The sequence below is a fragment of the Zonotrichia albicollis genome, chromosome 7 (genome assembly GCF_047830755.1).
Source record: "Zonotrichia albicollis isolate bZonAlb1 chromosome 7, bZonAlb1.hap1, whole genome shotgun sequence".
Lineage (NCBI taxonomy): Eukaryota > Metazoa > Chordata > Aves > Passeriformes > Passerellidae > Zonotrichia > Zonotrichia albicollis.
Genome location: NC_133825.1, coordinates 32,809,117 through 32,829,363, shown reverse-complemented (window position 1 = coordinate 32,829,363; position 20,247 = coordinate 32,809,117). Strand labels below are relative to the sequence as shown.

The window sequence follows — 20,247 nt, the reverse complement described above, 5'->3', positions numbered from 1 at the left end:
AGCCACATATTTAATAAGAGTCATGATGACCTATTGAACACAAAATGTATGCCTGAAACTCTCTCTCTAACCCCTATTGATGAAGAGTATCTCACTGTCAGCTCAATGTCTGTGACCTCCCTTCCACGAGGAGGAAGCTCCAAGACAGTCTCTGCAACCCCACAGCCACGTGTTTGTGGTCCCTCATCACCATCCCTGCCTGCCAGAGAGGCACATGACAGTGACAATGAATGGGAAGACTTGGAGGAACCCGAGGAAGAGAAGGAAGAAAATGAAGAGTGCATTCAGGTATGTGATGGGCACCAAATGACTGACTGGTAGAATACAAGGGAAAAGAAACAATTTTAAGAATGTTACAGTCTTAAACAATAATTTTAACCCATTTTCTATGCTATTTTCACATGACTTTTTTTTCTTTTTTTACTTTCCTGAATATTCACAATCTTCAAATAAAGCAGACCTTTCACTATGCCCCGCTCTCCAGAATTCTTAACCATTTGCCTTAAGGCTATTTCTTTTTTCTTGACATCTTACTATTTCTCCAACTTTCCAAAATTCTGCATTATTATTCTCAGTGTACAAAGACCTAAAAGCTGTCTAGTAGCTTCTAAAATTAATTGGAGTCAGCTACTTGGATTTTTCCTGCCATGTTTCAAGGCCATGCAGAAAATCACTTTGTTACAGCGATATTGCTGTAATGTCCTGATAAGAAAGTATGATTCTTGTGCTAATTACTATTCAAAATATAAGGCTCAGTCCTGCCAAATGCTGAACATCTTGCATTCCTATGACACTAATGAGCTCTGAATTCCTACTAATTTGAGAGCTCTGTGGACAAAATTTAGCTGCAGGCATTTCCTTCAGTGGGGCAGCAATAGCAGTAATAACAGTGATCTTGCACCCTGCTATCACAATGCTTGTCAGCTCAGAGGCCTCCATGCCTTTCTTTACACATTCCAAATGCCTAATTCCAGATCCTGGTGGCATTCTTTGCTTTACTAGGCCCTATAAGTCAATCAACATGAACCTCCACAATTATGGGATATGGCAGAACACCTTTTACATACTCTTGTACCATCTGAGGATCTGATTCCTATCTGCATATAAAAATTATGGAATATGTTACTGAAGCAACAGAAAAGCCTACATCAAAAGAACTGTGCTTGTTTTAACAGGAAATGGAGATCTTTGTGACTTTGACAAAGTCAGAGAACAATGGTTATGGATTCTCTGTAGTTCTTAACAAAATGGACACCTGCCTGTATGTTGATGAAATCTTGAATGATCCTGCCCTTTCTGATGGAAGATTGAGAAGGGGAGACAGAATCATTATGGTACAGTAATTTTTTGAGTTTATGCAGAGGAGAAAATATTTACAGATCAATGTCATCATTGGCATTCTTTGTTTAGTATCACCCATTTATCACATACTTAGGTATGTAAATAAATAATATAATAAATCTAATTCTGCTGACCTCAGTTGGATAAATCTCAGGCTTAATAGATTGTATGATGAGGCAAATAAAATTAATCTAGGAACATTCAAGACAAGTGAGACATTAAATGCCTTCCAAATAAATTATATAAACTGAATTAATGTAATAAGGTGATACGTGACACACAAAGGATGCAGGAATTGTGTCCTTTGTAATGTAATAACAAAACCTTTTTTCAGCCCGGTTCATGTTCAATTTTTTTGCATAAAACCTTCTTCCTTGTTTTTTGCAACAAGATCTTGAGTTTCAATGGGAGAAAAAGCTATTTTTATTAAAGCTCTGCATTCAGAAAAATAAAAGTTCAAAAAAGAAATATTATTGCAGTCTTAATTGTTAAATGTATTGACATTAAATATCACAGCAAAGCAATAAAAAGGAAGTAAAATCTAATTTAAGCTCATATGCAAAATTCAGAGTAGAGGGAGAAGTAAATGATGGTCAATGAGATGTATGACATGATTTTACTGGTTTGTCATTTAGGTGAATGGAATTGATGTAACATCTTTGCCATGCAATGAAGTCCTGACTTTACTGCAAAGCTCTCCTCCAGATCTGCACCTTGTGGTTGGCCGTGCTGACACTGACCCACGTCCCTCAGTTAGGCCAGATGAGATTCCTGAAATTACTCTCACAAAGGGTGCTGATGGACAGCTAGGTGTGTACTAAATGTTGTATTTGCTATTTTGGACAGGAATGACAGCCTGAGATAATCATAGGAATGACAGGATAATCATAAGCAAACATGCATTTGGATCAGTAAGATGCAAACTGACCTTGACACCTTTATGCTCTTCATCACCCATGACCAAGGAATGAGAGCTTTTTTTGTGGGCAACACCTAAGAGGGAAGACTAATATCTCTTGTTAGACTAATGAAGGTATCTGGAAAAATGATCTTTGCATTATCACCCCACTAACTGAAGTTTCTGGCAGATTTCCAGTATCATATTTTTATGTTACTTATATACATAAGTTTTGGGTGGTTGGATAATAATGTCTACTACCTGCAGAGACACATAAAGATCTATTTGGAGGGAAAGAAAATAATTGAAGAAAAGGTAAAGTTTAAGAAGGATAAGCCATAGGTTGAGACTACACTTTGCTATTCAAAAAATCTCCACTTGATTCACCACAGACACAAGGCTTTATCTACAAACAATACAAACAATAAAAGAAATCCCCACAATGTGAGTACCTTGATATTTCTGTAGCATGTTATGAGTACTGCACACAGATAAAACTGTAGCCTCAGGAAGCAGTATGGCTATACGTGCTCATGTACAGCATCCTGTTTCCAGGTAGGAACTAGTTATTTCAGAGATTCTTTGAGAGTAGTTTGCACTGTGTAGGTCCCTCCTCAGCTGTTGTAGGCCTCCTTTCCCATGGCACTCTGAAGACTGCAAGGCATTTAAATGTGCATGTAATGAGGGAGCTGCTGCTATGCAGCTCAGTGTCCTATTGCAATGACTATTGAACATCAGGGGAAATAAAGCACTAGGACAGCACTGAAACACAGAGATGGACACCACCATTTAAGTTTTTCCATACTTTTAAAATATCTAATGGCATTTCACTCTTTCAGTCAAGCTTATAAATCCCGTTTTACTGGGGCAAGACTGTTATTTATAATGTCAGTGATTTCTTCAGCCTATCTTTCAGAGACTCACATTTGTTCCACTTTCAGTCACTGACAGTGAAATTCTAAACACACTGCCACAAAAGATGCTTTCTCTGCATTATTCTAGGCTTGAAGCTGACAGGAGGAGCTGGAAGCATGTTACAAGGTATTTATGTGCTAGACATAGTGCCTGGCTCTCCTGCCAGTGTGGAAGGCAGTTTGCAGCCACGAGATCAGATTGTTTACATCTGTGGACTGTGCACTGAGGGCATTAGCCTGGATGATGCAGTGAGAGTGTGTGAAGCTGCCACCCAGAATGTTCAAATCAAAGCCACAAGGTAAATCTGAGCATACCTCATCCTCATGCTGAAGCAGCTTTCTAAATTTTACATCAACAAGTCAAACCACACAAAACTAAAAAATGCTTTATCTCAAAGGTCTGAATGTTGCAACCTGATAAATAACATTCATAAGACATCTTAACTCCTTGTAATTAAAACTGACAGTGCAAGTATGAGTAGACTCATACAAGACAAATGAAAACTCTTCAAATTTCATCATCCAAAACCAAATGTGAAGCCTTTAACTGAGGCTGAGCATCATTTTCATATGTCTTGTTCTCTAGGGAAAATCTTTCTATTTCCATCACTAGTGTGAACTTTCCCTTTATAGTCTCAGATTCACAACTACAAGGAAGAAACTATTTCTGATCAGAAATTCTGAGATAATTCCAACAGATAAAACGTTTTAGAAAGGTGCTAAAAATGCAGCATTTAACATGCAGCATGACCAGAAAGTCTTTCCAGACCTGAACAATAATTGGCTGTAAAGGATTTTTCTCATCAGTTCATGGCTGCACTTTTGATTCATTGTGTTGCACACTCTGATATCACAGCAGCTCAGGTCCTGGACTGATGCAGAAATAGCTTCCAAAGATCCCAGAGGAACAGTAAAATATTAACTCAAAGCATGTGAGTAACTGAGTTATGTAACCAGAGCCTGTGACAGAATGGCTGTCACAGCTGCCTTAACATAGTTCAAACTTCTATTACTGTTTTATTAACTTGTGCTTATCTAACAGAAGAAGAAACTGCTGCCTCCTCATACATCTTGCTGTACAACAAGTTAGTAGCAGCACCTCCTGACTGTCAGAATTTACAAACTAAGGAGCTAAACAGAAATAGGGTAAAAGAACTTACAAAAGAGCATTCCCACTTTATACAGGGGGTAACCAAAGCTGAATTCAAAATGGACCAGAAAGCAGCTCTGTATTGAGCCAGGTGATTTAACATGCTTATTTTTTTCCCCAACACATTTCAATAAAATGTTTCACTACAGTCAAATATTTTCATATATTGATATCAATTCTCTTTAGAAAAGTAACACTAACAAAATTGTAGAAGGACAACTACAATTTAGATAATTGCATTTCTAAAAATAATTTTCATATGTGCTTTACAAAGCATACAGCGCTTAATGGCTCATATATTTCACTTTTTCTGCCCCCAGAAATGGCAATCCAGTGGTTCCTATAGAGCAGGAAAATAGTAAGTAAGGCTAACGTTTTTGGGTTTTAGTTCAAAACTTGCTGATTTTGAAAAAAAGCATAAGGTATTGATTAATTGCATTTAAAACTTATTAACAATTTGTAATTTGCCATTCAGTATTTCTGTTATGGCCATTTTAAGAGTCTGAAGAAAATTTGGTAGCTGTTTAAAGATAGAAATAAAATGTATAGTTTTCTGTAAAAAAAGTAATTTATTACATCTTCAGTTTCTTTTTTTTTTTAAATTTGTTATTAAATAGGAATTTTATGTGGTCATATTTCAAGATCTGTTTGGACTGAAACTATTCTATAAGAAGTTTTCCAGCACTTCTTGAGCCACTATTTAATATGAGTGACTACTTCATCATCTAGACCACCTTTTTATACTCTTATTAATGAAGTAAATAGAATCAGCAGGCAGCACTAATATCTGTTAGTTAAAATAAAAGCATTCCTATAAGGGGAGATATTTAATACTCTAACTGATACAAAACTTCAGCAATCATCTGAGCCACAAAGATTTGATCAGAATTGCTCCAGCAGCCTAAGGAGTCTGAGCAAGCACAGGCTGCACCTGCACCCTCAGGTGGAAGGGAAGGAATCACATCTAGGTCAGCACATACAAAGGGTGTTAGTTATGCAAGTAATACTTTCAAATGCACTTTTGGCTGCAGCATTAAGTCAGACTTAACCCCAGTTTCATTTACCTGACTGGATATCTCAGTGGTTTTTGAGTTTTTTTAAAATTATGCAAACATGACTTCAAAAAGTACCTCTGGACCACAATTATTCACATGCCTACACTGATCTGAATACTGGCATATGGTTACCTGAAGAACTTTTTCCAAGTCAAGTTAGTGACAGATTTCCTTAGACATGTAGCCATGTGTCTGTTTCTATAAACTGAAGCAATTTTCTACAAGATATGGATAAAGTTATGTGTACCCTCAGTTAACACGATAGAACTAAAGCACAGTAAATGTGTAGCCTGGTAGGGCTTTGCTTACACAGCCTTATGTGAGCTTTGTAGATTCCAAAATTTCTCAAGACACCTTCAAATAGGAAATGAGACCTGCTCCATCTCTGATAGCATTATGAATGCTGTACTGGCACAGTTACCAGCCTCTCCTATAAAACAAGATGTATAAGATCCTGCACATGCGTCAGAGCAATCCCAAACATAAACACTTGGGCAGAGAACAGACTGAGAGCAGCCCTGAGAAGGACTTGAGAGTGTTGGTTGATGAAAAGCTAAACATGACTGAGCAATGTGCAATCACAGCCCAGAAGGCCTGTCCTGGGCTGTACCAAAGGCAGTATGGCCATCAGGTTGAGTGAGGGGATTCTGCCCCACTGCTCTGTGAGACCCCACCTGGAGTGCTGCATGCAGCTCTGCAGGCCCCAGCATAGCAAGCACATGGACCTGTTGGAACAATTTAAAGGGGAGGCCATGAAGATGGTCACAGGGCTGGAGCACCTGAGCACAGGGCTTTCCTTTGAAGACAGGCTGGGAGAGTTGGAGTTGTTCGGCCTGGACAAGAGATGATGCTGGGGAGACCTTACAGCTCCTTCCAGTTCCTAAAGGGTACTGCAGAGAGACTTCGACAAAGGCATGTAGTGATAAGACAAGGGGGAATGGCATCAAACTGAAAGAGGGCAGGTTTAGATTAGATAGTAGGGAGAAATTCTTTACTGTGATGGTGGTGTGACACTGGATCAGGTTGCTCAGAGAAGTTGTGGACACCTCATCCTTTAAAATCTCCAGGTCCAGGCTGGATGAGGCTTTCAGCAATCTGGTCTAGTGAAAGGTGTCCCTGCTCATGGCAGAGGGTGGAAACTAGATGATTTTTAAGGTCCTTTTAAACCCAAACTGCTCTATGATTCTATTATTCTTCCATTTAAAAGGCACATAAAAAACCTATACTAATTTTGCATTTGGTGTTCCATTTGCTATCACCACTCATAGATTTATTGATGAATCCGTAATAATTTGTTATTAAGAAAGCAAGCCTTCATTTTTATAGGTTTAGTTACAAGAACACATACTAAAATTGCAATTGCAAAAGGCAGCTTTTTTAAACTACAGGGCATTAATTCTTTTCAATAATTCACACATTAAGAGTACTTTGTGGAAGACAGCTAAGATCAGAATATGATAAAGCAAAACCACAAAACTGGGGGGCTGATAGAGGTGGGAGTGTTCCTTCATCTGCCTGATCATTGCCACATGTCTAGAGTAACTCAGTCTGGTCTCTGATTGTTGCTACAATTTTTAAAATAACAATGGCTAAGATGCAGTAGCTCTGCAATTCATGACTGAAATGTTTATATCTCTGTGCAAATTGGCAAACTTCATCATGCAGTGGTCTCACACTGCTTCGTATAGCATAAATATTGGATATTGATGCTTTGTTTAATAATCTAAGCACAGAGTTTGCATTCCATGGGTACATGAAGTTTAGCAGGAGGCCTGTCAGAGCAAACATACATGTTTGTTTTTAGGGCCACCAGCTGAAACAGAGAAAGCCAATATTTCTTTGTCAAATGAAAACCTGAACTCCCAGGAACAGCATCTGCTGCATGAACATGGTAAGGAACTTTGCATTTTTCAATTAGGATTAGTAAAATTGTGTTCTTTGAAAGAAAAGTAAGTTTATAGGTGATAATAGCATCACCTGGGAAAGATTACTCTTCATAAAAAATCCTGCCTCCCTCAGAGTTTCAGAGAACATTTATACATTACTGCTCTCCATCTGGTGTCTCTGTAGGATGCAATTCTTAAAGCTTCTTTTGGAACCTGCTCACGGGGAGGTAAAAAGGTCACAGTGATTCACATTTCAGGAGTTTTAGGCCACATAAATCTGAGGGATTTATTTTGTATTTCACATATAAAATATAAAATGTTTTATTATGTCTCTGAATGAGATTTTGAGTGTTATACTGTAGAGTATTTTACCAGGACAACTATCTAAAAATTGTTCTTGCTTTTTCACAGAGAAACATTTGGAGGAAACAAACTGTGATGATCAGCCGAACACTCCTGATTCTCCAGAATGTAAAGTAAGTGACACTCTGAGGTGTGAGGTGGTTCATCAAGTGAAGTGAGCTATATGGAGAGAGGTTTTTTCAATAGTGGTATTTAATGCATTTTCTTCCTCTCTTTGAAAATGTGAATATAATGCACTTGGAGAGTGTCCTGTAAGTGTTGAATTGTATTCAGCATTCACACAGTAGAATGCACTGGGCACTTCCTGGGGACAGACTCTTCTGTTGCTGTCTTTCAATGCTTAGAAAGAAGGCAGCAAAGGAAAAAGACACAGAATGTCACAGCATGGGATTCTGGGGAAAATACGTGCAATTGTTAAACATTTTCCACAACAATCTTTGAAAACTGAGATTAATGTGTTTCATTCTGCAATTTTCAGATAGACATTTGAAAATAGAGTAAAATTAGCCCAATGTTTGCAGTACTATGCAGCACTGATATAGACCGATATGGTTTGAACTTGGCAAGAGTAATGCATTTTTCAAGTTATTTATTATTTATTATCAATTCCTGAATGCACAGGAATGTTGTTGTTCGAGGAAGAAAAGTTATTTCCATGCTCAACATACAATGCTTGAAAATTCTTACAAGCGCAAACATCACTTCTATTGGCACAAAGACATGAAAAGTAACTTTAATTTAAATGACCCAAAGTGGGAGTGGTATTTCATGTGAATAGATATAGATTAAGTATTTTTCTCTTTATTGTGTAAAAAAGCTGTTTCTTTTTAAAATTAGACCTCCAACCTGGCAAAAAATTTCAAACAATTTCCTAATTTTTTATTATGTCATCACTATTTCACTATTACTGCTTCTTCTGCATGATTTAATCCATGATGGTTTATCTGTTCAACCTGCAAAAATATTTCAGAAGGCTGATACTTGTGGCATTGGAACTAGTCATGCTGCAAGACATAAACATTTCTAGCTTGCTGCTATTTCTGACATAGTACTTGACCCTAAAAAAGCAGCTGATTTCAAAAGTAAATGAAGTGCTAAAGTAAGAGATGGAAATGTTGGGATTACAAGATTAAGATCTAAATTATAGAAAAATAAGAGAATAAACTATGTACTGCATTACTGTCACGCCGGAGGTAAGAATGCCTTATTTGTCAATTAAGGTGATTTATTTGATATATTATAAAAGGATTACAGAAGTACACATTTCTTTGCTTTTAAGGGGTTATTTTTCCCAAGCAGCAGTTATTAAACAGAGTATGAAAATAAGTATGTACTATTTTTATTCTGATACATACATGCAGCTCTTATCTTGATTCCTGGAAGTTCTGTAGATCTATTCAAGAGTAGAGTAGGAAATATCCCATAATCCACATCAGACAGTGAGGACTGTGGAAATAATGGGAATCTTGAGTAATAAAAATGCAAACAAAATACAGCCCTGAATAAATGCCACTTTAGACTGCATCCTTGTCTATTGTAGGACTTCATTATTAAGATTGAGCTGGAAAAAGCAGAAAATGGAAGCCTGGGATTTGCACTGGTAGGTGGAAAAAATGGCAGGGCTATCCTAATAAAAGCCATCAGCCCGGACAGCAGTGCAGATCTGGATGGGAGACTTCAAGTTGGTGACATCTTACTGAAGGTAATGTTCATTCTCCATTGCTTTGGCTCACATTTTCTCTACTTTATAATGAGCATTTGTCCAATACAAAGTGGAGCAGGTTGGAAATCTGATGCTGCTTTGCACAGTAACATGTAGGAGGTGCTGTCCCTTGGCTCCTGGTGGTCAGAGGGCTGTCCTGAGACCCCTGTGTCTTCCCTGGAGTTCAGCCTCCTGTGGGACTGGGCCTCCCCAGAGCTGGACACCCCAGCAGAGGCAGACCCAGAATCACAGAGCAAGCAGCCAAGTGCACCTACTCCTGTCTGTAGCTGTGCCTAGTGAGGATTCCAGAGAAACTTCAGGGAAACCAGAGGAACTGGCCAGGCATGCAGGTCACAGCTAACCAGGAGACTAAGGGAAGAACCTGTCACGTTAGGTATTATCAAGACAAACAAAAAGCACTGGAATTAGGGCTTTTCAGTCTTTATTTAAAATCTTACTATCCTAGCCACTCTGTCACCTTTTAATATAAGTATTCCTTTTTGTTACACCAAATTACTTTTTCTTCTCCCTCCATGAGTTTCAAAATTGTTTGATTTTCTGGCTTTGATTTACTTCCATCTCTCTTTCATCTTCTCAATGAAGAATGGGGGAAAGCCCACTTACTATCTCAGACGATAATTCTGTGGTGTCCTGCTGGCAATCATGGCATAAAGATAAAGAAGTGAAGGATCAAGTGAGTCAGGAGAGAATGAGAATTCTCTCCCACAAATGGGAGAAAATGATGACACATGAAGTTCAAAGAAGTTATATGAAGATTTCCCAGTGCTAGAGCTTTGTACTACAGGAATGTGGAAATACACATCATTGTATTTTTCAGGTGAATGAGACCTTTGTGTCTGGTCTGCCACGCCAAACAGTCACAGATCTGCTGCGCAAGGCGCAAGGCACCGTTCAACTCACTGTCTGCCGAAGCCTGGCTTTGCACTGGGCCTATTCAGGCAACCAGAGCAACAGAGCTCCCACTCCAAACACAAAGGCAGAGCCTGGTAAGCACCCACATCCACTCATCATATGACAGAAGTGGGAATATGGTTGCCTGAATTCAACTTTGGTCTTAGCGAAACAAGTCAATTTTACAGTCAGTCCTGTCTCATAGCTGTAGGTACAAACACATTCTTCACCCTGATTTGCAGCTCTGGCTAAACTGCTCAAGACATAGGACCACAGGGAAGAAATGCCCAAGTGTGATTTTTAAATCTAGGAACAAAGCTGTAAGACCCTCAAAGATGCTTTAATTCAGTTTAAGCTTTTTTAAGTCGTGAATGTTGGTCTGATTTTACCCCATTTTATGCAACTCATTGATGAAATCACAGCCTGGTTTTGGCTCAGTTGCTAAAATACTTCTCCCACAAATTTCACATCCCATCGCTCCTACTTATCTCCTGGATGCACTACACCTCCTGTTCTGTCTGGCAGACAGAGCCTCTCTCTTCTGTGGAGTTCATGCTCAAACACAGAAGCCTCTGCTCCCAGGTCTATTGTTACTCATTTGAGAGCAAACCCATCTTGCAAAGGGCAGTACTTACAGGCATGACTAACTCTATGGAAGAACTTTGTGCTCTATGCTCTGCTCTATTGAATTCTCAAAAAAATCCAAACTAATTAAAGCTGGGAGTGGAAGCAAGGATATAAAACTACCAATAGATTACATAGTTATAGTCCTCAACGTTCTATTTCTTTGAATACTGAAACATTTCCTATAATGTGGAGAAACGTATGTGGGAAGGATATAGAATTCCTCCTTCTGGCCTGCTGGTTATTGAAGGCTTTGTTTCAAGTATTCATAATCAAGATACTGCCATTGCCATTTTCTTCTTACATGACATCAGTGAATTACGTAGTTTCTGGGAAGTTTAAACTGTTTTCCTGAAAAACACAATGGTATTATAGAAGTACTGGCAGCAAAGTTAATTTATGGTATTTTTCCCTTAGCACTGTGAAGGAATGAGCTGGGTTAGGGAGAGCAGATTTAAATTGTTTCATGGTTTTTTATAGCTGCTGTTGATACAGGGCTTTACTTCAGTGTATCTTCTGGCAGTCTAAATTATGCTGGCTTCTTTGGTGGTGACATATGGCATTTGTGCTCTATTAACCCTCCCAGGCATTCACAAGAGGGAGATTCCATGCTAGTTTAAGGCACCGTATTTCAGTGCCCCATCTGAGGTCAAAGTCCTTTGGTCTAAGCAGCAGAGAACAAATGGACCTATATTTTCATGCATTTGATTTTTTTTTGTTTGTTTGTTTTCTGGTATTCAGCAAGTGGTGGGGAAAGCCTGCAAGCTCAGCCTGTTTTCAGTTTCAAGCAAGAAGGCTCCAACCAAATGTGCAACAAGGTAAAATCAGAGAAGTTTTCAGAAGTTATCAGGCAATGTACTCATGTTTGTTTACAATGTGAGTTTGCTGCAATGTGGGCAAGAACCAGACCTTCTTGATGAAAAAAATATTTAATCTGAGGGAAGTGTGCTGCCATGACTGGAGCTGCTGACATTTGAGTGAGTCAGGATTCCACTGAGACAAGAGCATATGATAAGTAGAATACATATGCTAAAAGGGTGGAGGGAAGAAAGGCTGCATATGCAAGTCTTGTTCTGATTCTTTATAATACTGAAATGAATAATTTATTAATTTTATCATCCTTTCAGTACTTCTAAACCATGTACATTAAAAGATTTCTATCCAGCTATCTCCACTACTATTCAAAATTCAAATGCATCTAAATTTCTTCAAATATGACTATTATTTTGAATCTTAGTAAATCCTGCAAGACATTCCACATTAAATTTCAGAGCATTTATTATTTATAAATTTAAAACTGTAAAACTCCTCAGTAAATGTGAGAAAATTAGGTCTTATCCTCAAGAAAACAAATGAAAAACCCAAACCCTGATTCAAGTAATGTAATTAAACCAGAAAAAGAAAAATGGTAATTTGAAATAATTATTTATCAAGTGTTACAGCTGAGAAGAAGCTGCTTTCATATACTAATAGCAGATATCCTGCATTATTATTTAAATGTAGGACCTAGTCATTACTCTTTAGGATGGATAAACAGCCACCAGTACTATTGCTTCTATTGCATATGGAGGATCATCAAGGGTCTGCCTTCTGTGTTAGCTGAGTGCTTCTTCAGCAGAGCAGCTGCACCCTGCTCCTACCATTAGCATTGTTGTGTCTAAGATAAAAAAGGAAATTATTACCAACAGCTCCATCTTAGATGCTGGTGCTTCCTGCTGCCAAGAATTGGGAGAAGAATGTGACTCATGATTCCTGTGATTGCATTTTCTTTCTCAGATCAGAGAAGATATAACCAACCTTTCAAAGTCAGTCATGCATGCTGAGATGTAGAGGTGTCTCTGGACTGTGCTATTGCTCAGAAACTTACAAATCTAATAAGGCTTTTTACTCCGACTAGTTACTGCAATACACACTTTTGTCTGAAAGTAGAAACTATTTTATTTTCCCTTTCCTTCTTAAGCAAAGGACATGTTTCTGTCAGAAATAAGAGTGTTGATGAAAGTAACTACATTCTTGATGTTTCTGTGAACTGATTTTTCACAGCTTTTTCTTATTTGAAATATGCAGGATGCAGAAAGAACAGACAAATCTCCTCTGCAAGGTCAGCTGGCTGGACAAGACTACAAGGACCTCATCAGTAATGTTTCAGACAGGTAAGTCTTTCAAATGAAGTAAAACTATTAAAATAAATAGTATGGATAAATTATTTGTATATTTCCAGCTCTGTCCTAGTGTGGTATGAAAACGACAGAACACGGGTCTATTGGAACGCAGCTCCACCTTGAGGAAGAGCTGCTAAACAGCTTCCACACAACTACTAAGATAAGAGAATTGAAGCTTTCAGGTGTAAGGCCTAACAATGGAAAAATATCCTACATGAAAATACTCACTAGCTGTGAGAAACCTTACTTCCAGTCATTTTTGAGCATCTTTTTATTCAGAGTATGTTCTTACCTCTGAAAAAACCAACAACAATTGCATACTGAAAATAGTATTTTTAGTAGCTATATTTGCAAACAATACGCCAGACAAAATGCTACTACAGCACCTTGAACTTATGATCTTCAGAGTTCTGATTAATTCTTGTAAAGAGCTGCCCAAAAAAGTTAAAAATAAGCACAAGCAGATTAAACACAAAATCTTTGTATGGTTCAGATTATCTAAGCTTCTGTCACTTCAATTGACATTGTTTTGCAGGTCACAGAAATGTGTAGAATGTGAAAGCTGCAGAAGAGAAAATCAACAGTCTGAATCAGGCAGCTGGAGCAATGAAGATGATGTTATGCCCCACAGGATTCCTGTTCTACCTAGAAGTAATCATGCAAAAACTTCTCTTGTTTCTTCAACAGTATAGCCCAGCATCTCCATACATGTACACTGAGAACAACACTAGTCCCTTGTACACAAGCTAAGGATTTGCTCTTTCAGTCTAAAAGATCAGAGCACTCAGGACACAATTTTTACTACTGATGCACAGATAGGCCATCCAAACTTTTGTAACTCTTAAAGGAGACACGAGGTCTCTCCTCTCTCCCTGACTGTTCCCATACAACTTCCCAAAATAAGTAAATAAACACTTAAAATGCAGAACAAAGGGTCAAATTGTCTCTCAAGACCTCTTACTCAGAATCACTGAATTTCACCCCTCATGACAATTTCATTAAAATCTCTAGAACTGATGTGCTTAAGCAGGTACTGAAGCACTTTCACAGCTCAGGTGCCAAAGCCCCTCTGACACCCAGAAGAGTTTACAGAAAGAATCTGCCTAATTGTTCCTTTATGAAAATTAAGCTCCTTCTACTCCAAATGAGAATAATTTGTGAAAGGAATGATACTGAAGATGCTGCAGTATCTCACAGATTCTGTGAAATACAGATTGCTCTCTCTGTCCTTGCTTCTTCTCACCCAGTGGAAGCAATGAGTTGCTGATGGCTCTTATTAGAAGTAAAACATAGGTAACTCCCTCACACTAACAAGCCTTGCTGGCCAACAAACAGAACATTATAAACAATCTATCATCTACTACCTGCTCAGAGTTTGGGATTTTTTAATTCCCCTTGATCTGTAAGGAGAGGTGTGTGGGAAATAATGTGCTCTGTCTGGAGTGGGGATCTGTCTTCACTGCCACCCTCAGCTTGATAATAGGAGCCTCTTTGAGGGTTAGAGACTGGAATACAGGCAGAAAATGTCTTAAAAGCTCAGGCAAAGTGGGGGCAAGTTGTAGCCCAGACATAAACACAGCAAGCACAACTCTATTGGAACAGAAATTAATTAAGAGTAGTGATGATACAATATAGGAGGAGAGCAGAGCAATGCTTCTTGTCTTCATCCTGCAACAAACCCCTGGGACACATCATCAGCTTTTCTTTGAGACAGCTGGTATGTTATCCTTTGCAAACAGCAGCCTATGACTAAAAATCCCAAATTCCATAATTCCTCTACCTCAAACCATTATTTTTTACATAACAAGCTACTGTTTTTACTCAAATGGGAACAAAAGTTTTTCTATCACTCCAGTAGAGTAGTGATATTTTTTCAGATGCAATGTTTATCCATTTTCCTAATCTGTCAAGTACTGGACCAGAACACACATTTCAGGATGAGCTAAGTAGTAAAACTGAATCGTGACTTTGGTGCATCAAAGACAGTTCATGTATTGCTCTTGAAGGGCAGTATGAGTTAAGATGAGAAGAAAAATGTATTTGCTTACTTTAGGAAGGAAGAATTTGCCGTGATTATTCCTAGAAGTGGAGTGGGCCAATACTAATTGGTATGGAAATGTTGGAAATGCAAAGATGATTCTCTGTAAAGATGTGGCCAGTCTCCTATACCAGTATAAACTAGCATTAAAGTCTCCAATTCTGCAAGAACAGTTTATTTAGAACAGACTGTATTTAGAAACTGTGTGAGGAAATAACTTGCAATAGTTGGATCTGCTTCCAAATAACATGAAATGTGGTGCTAGTTGTATCCATGATGTTGACTTCTTCTTCTTTCTGCTGTGAACATAAGTAAGTTGAAAATATTTTCTTCCATTTTCTCATATTTCACTTCCACAATATAAGCAGCAAAATATATATACACACTGCAGCTCCCTAGTTTTCAAAGCCAAGATTCTGCACTATGAACAATAATAATTAAAACTTCTTGCTTTTTTGTTATTTCTTTTGAGTTTTTGTTTGCTTTTTTTTTTTTTTTTTGTTGATACATAGACAGAACCTTTGCTTCTGGAGATGAACTGACTCAGTTAATTAACTTGAAACCATCACAGAGTGGAGTAGATCCAAGGACTGGCATAACAGGTCTTATTCAAGGACTTCAGCTGCAGATTGAGAATCAAGAGGTGCTAAAGGAGTTTATGGTAAACTTTGATCACTTCTTAAGAGTTAAAAGTTCAGCAAAGCTAAGAAAGTGGCTTTCCATACAATGCATACTGTATGGGAGTTCACTTTGTATATCTTTACTGCATCCTTTTCCTCTGACAATTATTCCTGCCAAAATGGGGTTTCTGCTCTGCTGTTTGGGTGGTAGTACAGTATTTGCATATCTCTTTCCACGTCTATCATTCTTACTATGTTCCCTGTTCAAAGACACTGCCCATGTAGAAGGAAAATAAAAAATGTAACATTCAAAATGTAGATTAGGAATTACTTTTTCCTAGACTGACTTCTTCTTACCCCCTCAGCTCTGCTGAACATCTACCTAAGAACTATCCTAGGGGCTGCACCTAAGCAAGAAATCCATGCTGCTAAGGATTCACTAAAGTAGAAACAGTTGAAAGGAAAATGTTCCACTCAAAGGAACACCCCACTTATCCATGTAACTCATTGCCACAAGATGCTGTTATGATCAGGAACTTTGTAATGAAATTACAAAGAAAAAGTAATGTACCTCCACAGATAACGAAAACACATAATTATATCTGATTGCATATAAATAATGAAAAAAAAGTAAAATTAGGAAGGCTTGTAAAATCTCTTGTTTCAGAACATAAACAGAATATGAAGTTATCATCAAATTCCCAAAGAACAGATTATTTCATTATTCTTCAAGATATTTTCCTTTAAAGGACATGCTCATTACCAGTGCAATGGATTGCTGCCACTTTTCCATAGTAATTGCAATGTTATCAGTTTCTTTCACTTGCCTTTATATCTCTGACTTTCTGGGTACAAAATCCCACAGGCTGAAGTGTATAGGATTTGCTGGCATTCCCTAAAGGCTCAAGGGCATGTATTAATTTTCATTCATTACATTCCATTACTGATGTAGGTGTAGCTTACTATGAGCTCAGTCACACATCTGCACAGAAAACATAAAGATCTAATAAGTAAAGTGCTGGTTACCAAAGGCAGTGGATATTTTATCTGAGTAAAAGCCGTAGGAACTGATGCAAGTGTTCAAGAACTGTCATATGTATTTCAGTTCTTATAAATGTATAGTGGCAGAATGTGATGATTGAGCATTGTGCAATGCACAGAAAATAGGTAGAAGAATAACAAAAACATCGAGGTAACACAAAAATTTAATGAAATGAACTTGCACATTCCTGCTTCTGACTACTCTGCATTCAATTCCTCTAAATTTGCTGTGAAGTTCTTCATGACTGTATGATTTGCACTTAATATCATTGGTGCTGTTCTCTATACTTATCACTTACTCCATCACTGAAAAGTATTCAGTCATTTTTGCACTGTTCATAGTGCAATAGTTACTGCTTGTGTTATCAATCATAAATGCTGACATTTGGCCAACACAGTATTCCAAACATCTATAATACAGCAATATACAAAAGGGACTTGTAACGATGGGGTCTGAGGATGAGGGTTGGAAATATCACTTGAAAATGCAGAAATATTGTGCAGGGAAGAGAAAATACAAAGCAAATTGAATTTTTTGCCTAGAAGTTTAGAGAATGATGTACTGATTCTCTTCTGTAAGAAGTCTACTTGCCAGCCTTGGGTTATATACAGCAGTAAAATTTGTTGACACTGACACTGTAAAAGCTGTCTGTTGAGGACGGGAACATAGATTGACTATTTCTTTTTGATCTAGGCTTTAGAACATGTGAAGCCAATAGATGACTGCAGAACTGGCAAAGCACCAGAAAACCAGAATAAAAACAGATACCGAGATATCCTTCCATGTAAGTATGCACAGAAATGAGAACATACATTTGGTGAACAAAGTCATCAGAGGAACACAAAAAAAAAATCTGGACCCTTGATGTCTTCCTAAACTGCAGCAACAGGACAACACATGCAAAAATGTGTAGCATCTCTATCTTCAGTGATGCAGTATATATATTCTTAGAGGTTCTTCTCCTTTATAACACCAATATCCAGTGACAACATTCCTATGCAATACATGAGAAGCAGCACTGGGTACACTATGTTGGAACACTGGAAAACAATTCTATAGTAATTAGAAGGCTTTTCACAGTGTTACACAAGTACCTCAAGAGAAATAAAGCTGCAATGAACCATAGAATTTATCTGTGGGAATTCCTACTTGCAATGGTTAATATTAGTGCTACTAGTCAAATGTGTTCTAAAATCCAGAGGGATACTTTTCTGGAGAGACTGAGGTCTCTTCTTTCCTGAGTTCTGGAGATGGTAGAACTCTGTTTCAGTTCCACAACTGAAATAACATCTTTCTGTTTCTGTACAGATGATAAGACACGAGTTCCTCTGGGAGAAAAGAATGGCTACATTAATGCAAGTTACATTAGAATGAATGTTGGAGAAGAGGAACACTTTTATATTATAACCCAAGGGCCTCTTCCATCCACTATGGCTGATTTCTGGCAAATGGTCTGGGAGAGTGAATCAGATGTGATTGCCATGATGACAAAAGAAGTGGAGCTAGGGCAAGTCAAATGCCATCGATACTGGCCTGAATCTCCCTATAACTCTAAAGAACTGGCTAATTTCTATCTCAGGCTACACAATTACCAGCCTCTGGAATACTTCATAATTAGAAAAATAGAAATTATCAGCAAGCAGGTAAGTTGATTTAATACTTTCATATATGATGAAACTGATAACATAGTTTATGTGAGCAGATACAAGTAGTATTGTCTGCTTCTTCTATAATATGTGCCCAGTATTTTTGGGGGATGTAAAAATCTGAATAACAGGCATGAAATCAGGATTAATGAGGTGCTTTCTTCTTGCTCATTGCATAAGCAATGGATATAATATTGCATATGTTTGGACAAGGACTTCCAAAAATGAGACCTCTAATAGTCACAGAACTGGTGTGTTCAGTGTTTTGCAGAATTGTTTACTGTTCTCATCAAATCAGATCCCCACCACAGTGGATTCATATTTGTAATGGTGGTTGAATGGAAAGGGGGAGAAGGTGGCTTTCATCCTAGAATTTAGGACAAATGATACATTTTTGTTCATGAAAATACACAAACACACATGAAACTACAAATCTAGCAGCAATTTGTTAGAAACTTAACAAATACAGAATCCAGGTGGAAGAACACAGAAAACAGGGCAGGTATAAGTCCATCATTCTTGCCTCAATATTAAGCAAAGCTTTGCAAAAATTTCTGCAGGACATATTATCTAGTGGCATAATTAAAATATCTGTGCCAGACTAAACTTGGTGCCTTTTCCATCAAGATAACATTTGAGGAAATGCACCTTATGTCACTGAGTGTGAAGCATTGTAAAGCATTTGATAGGAGTCTTCCTGAAAGACTCTTAAAATGGCAATATAGAACACCACATGTGATTGTTTCAATGAACATGCTAAGTTTGCTATGTTTGTACTAAATCAGTAGCAACTACAGAAAGCCACAGGTCTACTTCAGCAGAAATCCAGATTTACATTCAAATTCATCTGATAGTAAAAATCCAGGTAGTTAGCATTCAGATTTTAACATGGTTTTGTGAACTGGCAACAAGAAGCTTTGACCCAGGAAAATTTAGTTAATATTACCAATAAATGACATAACTACATTCTTTCAAGGCAACTGAATAACTTAAGCATCTCATCAAAGTCATGTGAAGTAAATTTCCTAGGCCTGTGTTCCTGAGTGCGTTTCTTGAAATCTAAAGAAACATTAATAGAGTCAAGTATGAAAAGCTAAAGAACTGAAGAGTAAAAAAACAATTTTAGGAATGAGGCTGTAGGAAAATTTTAGTGGAATTCCTTGAAAATTGGTTTTGGGACTGATAATTCTTATCCTTTCTTGTCTCTCTTTTCCAGACAGAAGAAAAGCGCATTATAAGTCATTTGCAATTTACCACTTGGCCAGACCACAATACTTCCAAACTGGCCGAGCAGCTTGTAAAATTTATTTGTTACATGAGAAAAGCTCACAGGAGAGGACCTATTATTGCTCACTGCAGCACTGGCATTGGAAGAAGTGGAGTTTTGCTGTGTGTTGAAATTCTTCTCAGCCATATAGAAAAAGATTTATGTGTAAGTATCAAACAGGTCATTGTTAAGTATTACAAATTTGGTAGGGATGTCAACGGCATGGTGGGAACATCTTAGAACAGAATAAATCCTCTAAGAATTCACCCTAACAAAACAGAATAAACCCAGCTTTCATTGTTTTAAACCACAAAGATAGTAACTACAAATATACTGTTTCTAAAAGAGCTGTCACAGCCTCCCTATCTGAATATGCTTAAATTTTTCTTTCTAATTTGCACATCAACCAAAGTAAAAACAATTCTCTTCTGACAGTTCAACATCAAGCAGATAGTGAGAGATTTGCGAGATCAGCGTTTTGGCATGATCCAAACTAAGGTAAGTTGTAAATATGCAACTAGATCATTGTTTTTTAAAAAGCCTCAATCCGTGGTACAGCTCCATATGCTATGATAAAGCTGGGGCTTAAACTATCATTTTAGTGCTCTCATTGAGGAAAATAACAGC

At 37.7% G+C, this 20,247-nt stretch overlaps 2 protein-coding genes across 8 annotated transcripts in view; one reads left to right on the top strand and one right to left on the bottom strand.

Annotated features, from left to right (window-relative positions):
* The window catches only part of MAPK8 (mitogen-activated protein kinase 8), a 229,284-nt gene that overhangs the window by 88,750 nt on the left and 120,287 nt on the right, over positions 1-20,247 (bottom strand). The window lies entirely within an intron of this gene.
* FRMPD2 (FERM and PDZ domain containing 2) overlaps positions 1-20,247 on the top strand; it is a 66,046-nt gene that overhangs the window by 43,030 nt on the left and 2,769 nt on the right. For 5 of the 7 annotated variants that reach the window (XM_074544930.1, XM_074544931.1, XM_074544929.1 and 2 more), the window contains 17 exons: positions 3-288; positions 1,176-1,334; positions 1,977-2,151; positions 3,242-3,452; positions 4,624-4,661; positions 7,163-7,249; positions 7,656-7,720; positions 9,148-9,309; positions 10,148-10,316; positions 11,587-11,663; positions 12,913-12,998; positions 13,543-13,658; positions 15,558-15,706; positions 17,401-17,491; positions 18,016-18,350; positions 19,570-19,785; positions 20,056-20,118. In XM_074544930.1, coding sequence (XP_074401031.1) covers positions 3-288; positions 1,176-1,334; positions 1,977-2,151; positions 3,242-3,452; positions 4,624-4,661; positions 7,163-7,249; positions 7,656-7,720; positions 9,148-9,309; positions 10,148-10,316; positions 11,587-11,663; positions 12,913-12,998; positions 13,543-13,658; positions 15,558-15,706; positions 17,401-17,491; positions 18,016-18,350; positions 19,570-19,785; positions 20,056-20,118 — 2,485 coding nt within the window. The remainder of the gene's footprint in view (positions 1-2; positions 289-1,175; positions 1,335-1,976; positions 2,152-3,241; positions 3,453-4,623; positions 4,662-7,162; positions 7,250-7,655; positions 7,721-9,147; positions 9,310-10,147; positions 10,317-11,586; positions 11,664-12,912; positions 12,999-13,542; positions 13,659-15,557; positions 15,707-17,400; positions 17,492-18,015; positions 18,351-19,569; positions 19,786-20,055; positions 20,119-20,247) is intronic. The other 2 variants (XM_074544933.1, XM_074544934.1) reach the window with 2 other exon arrangements.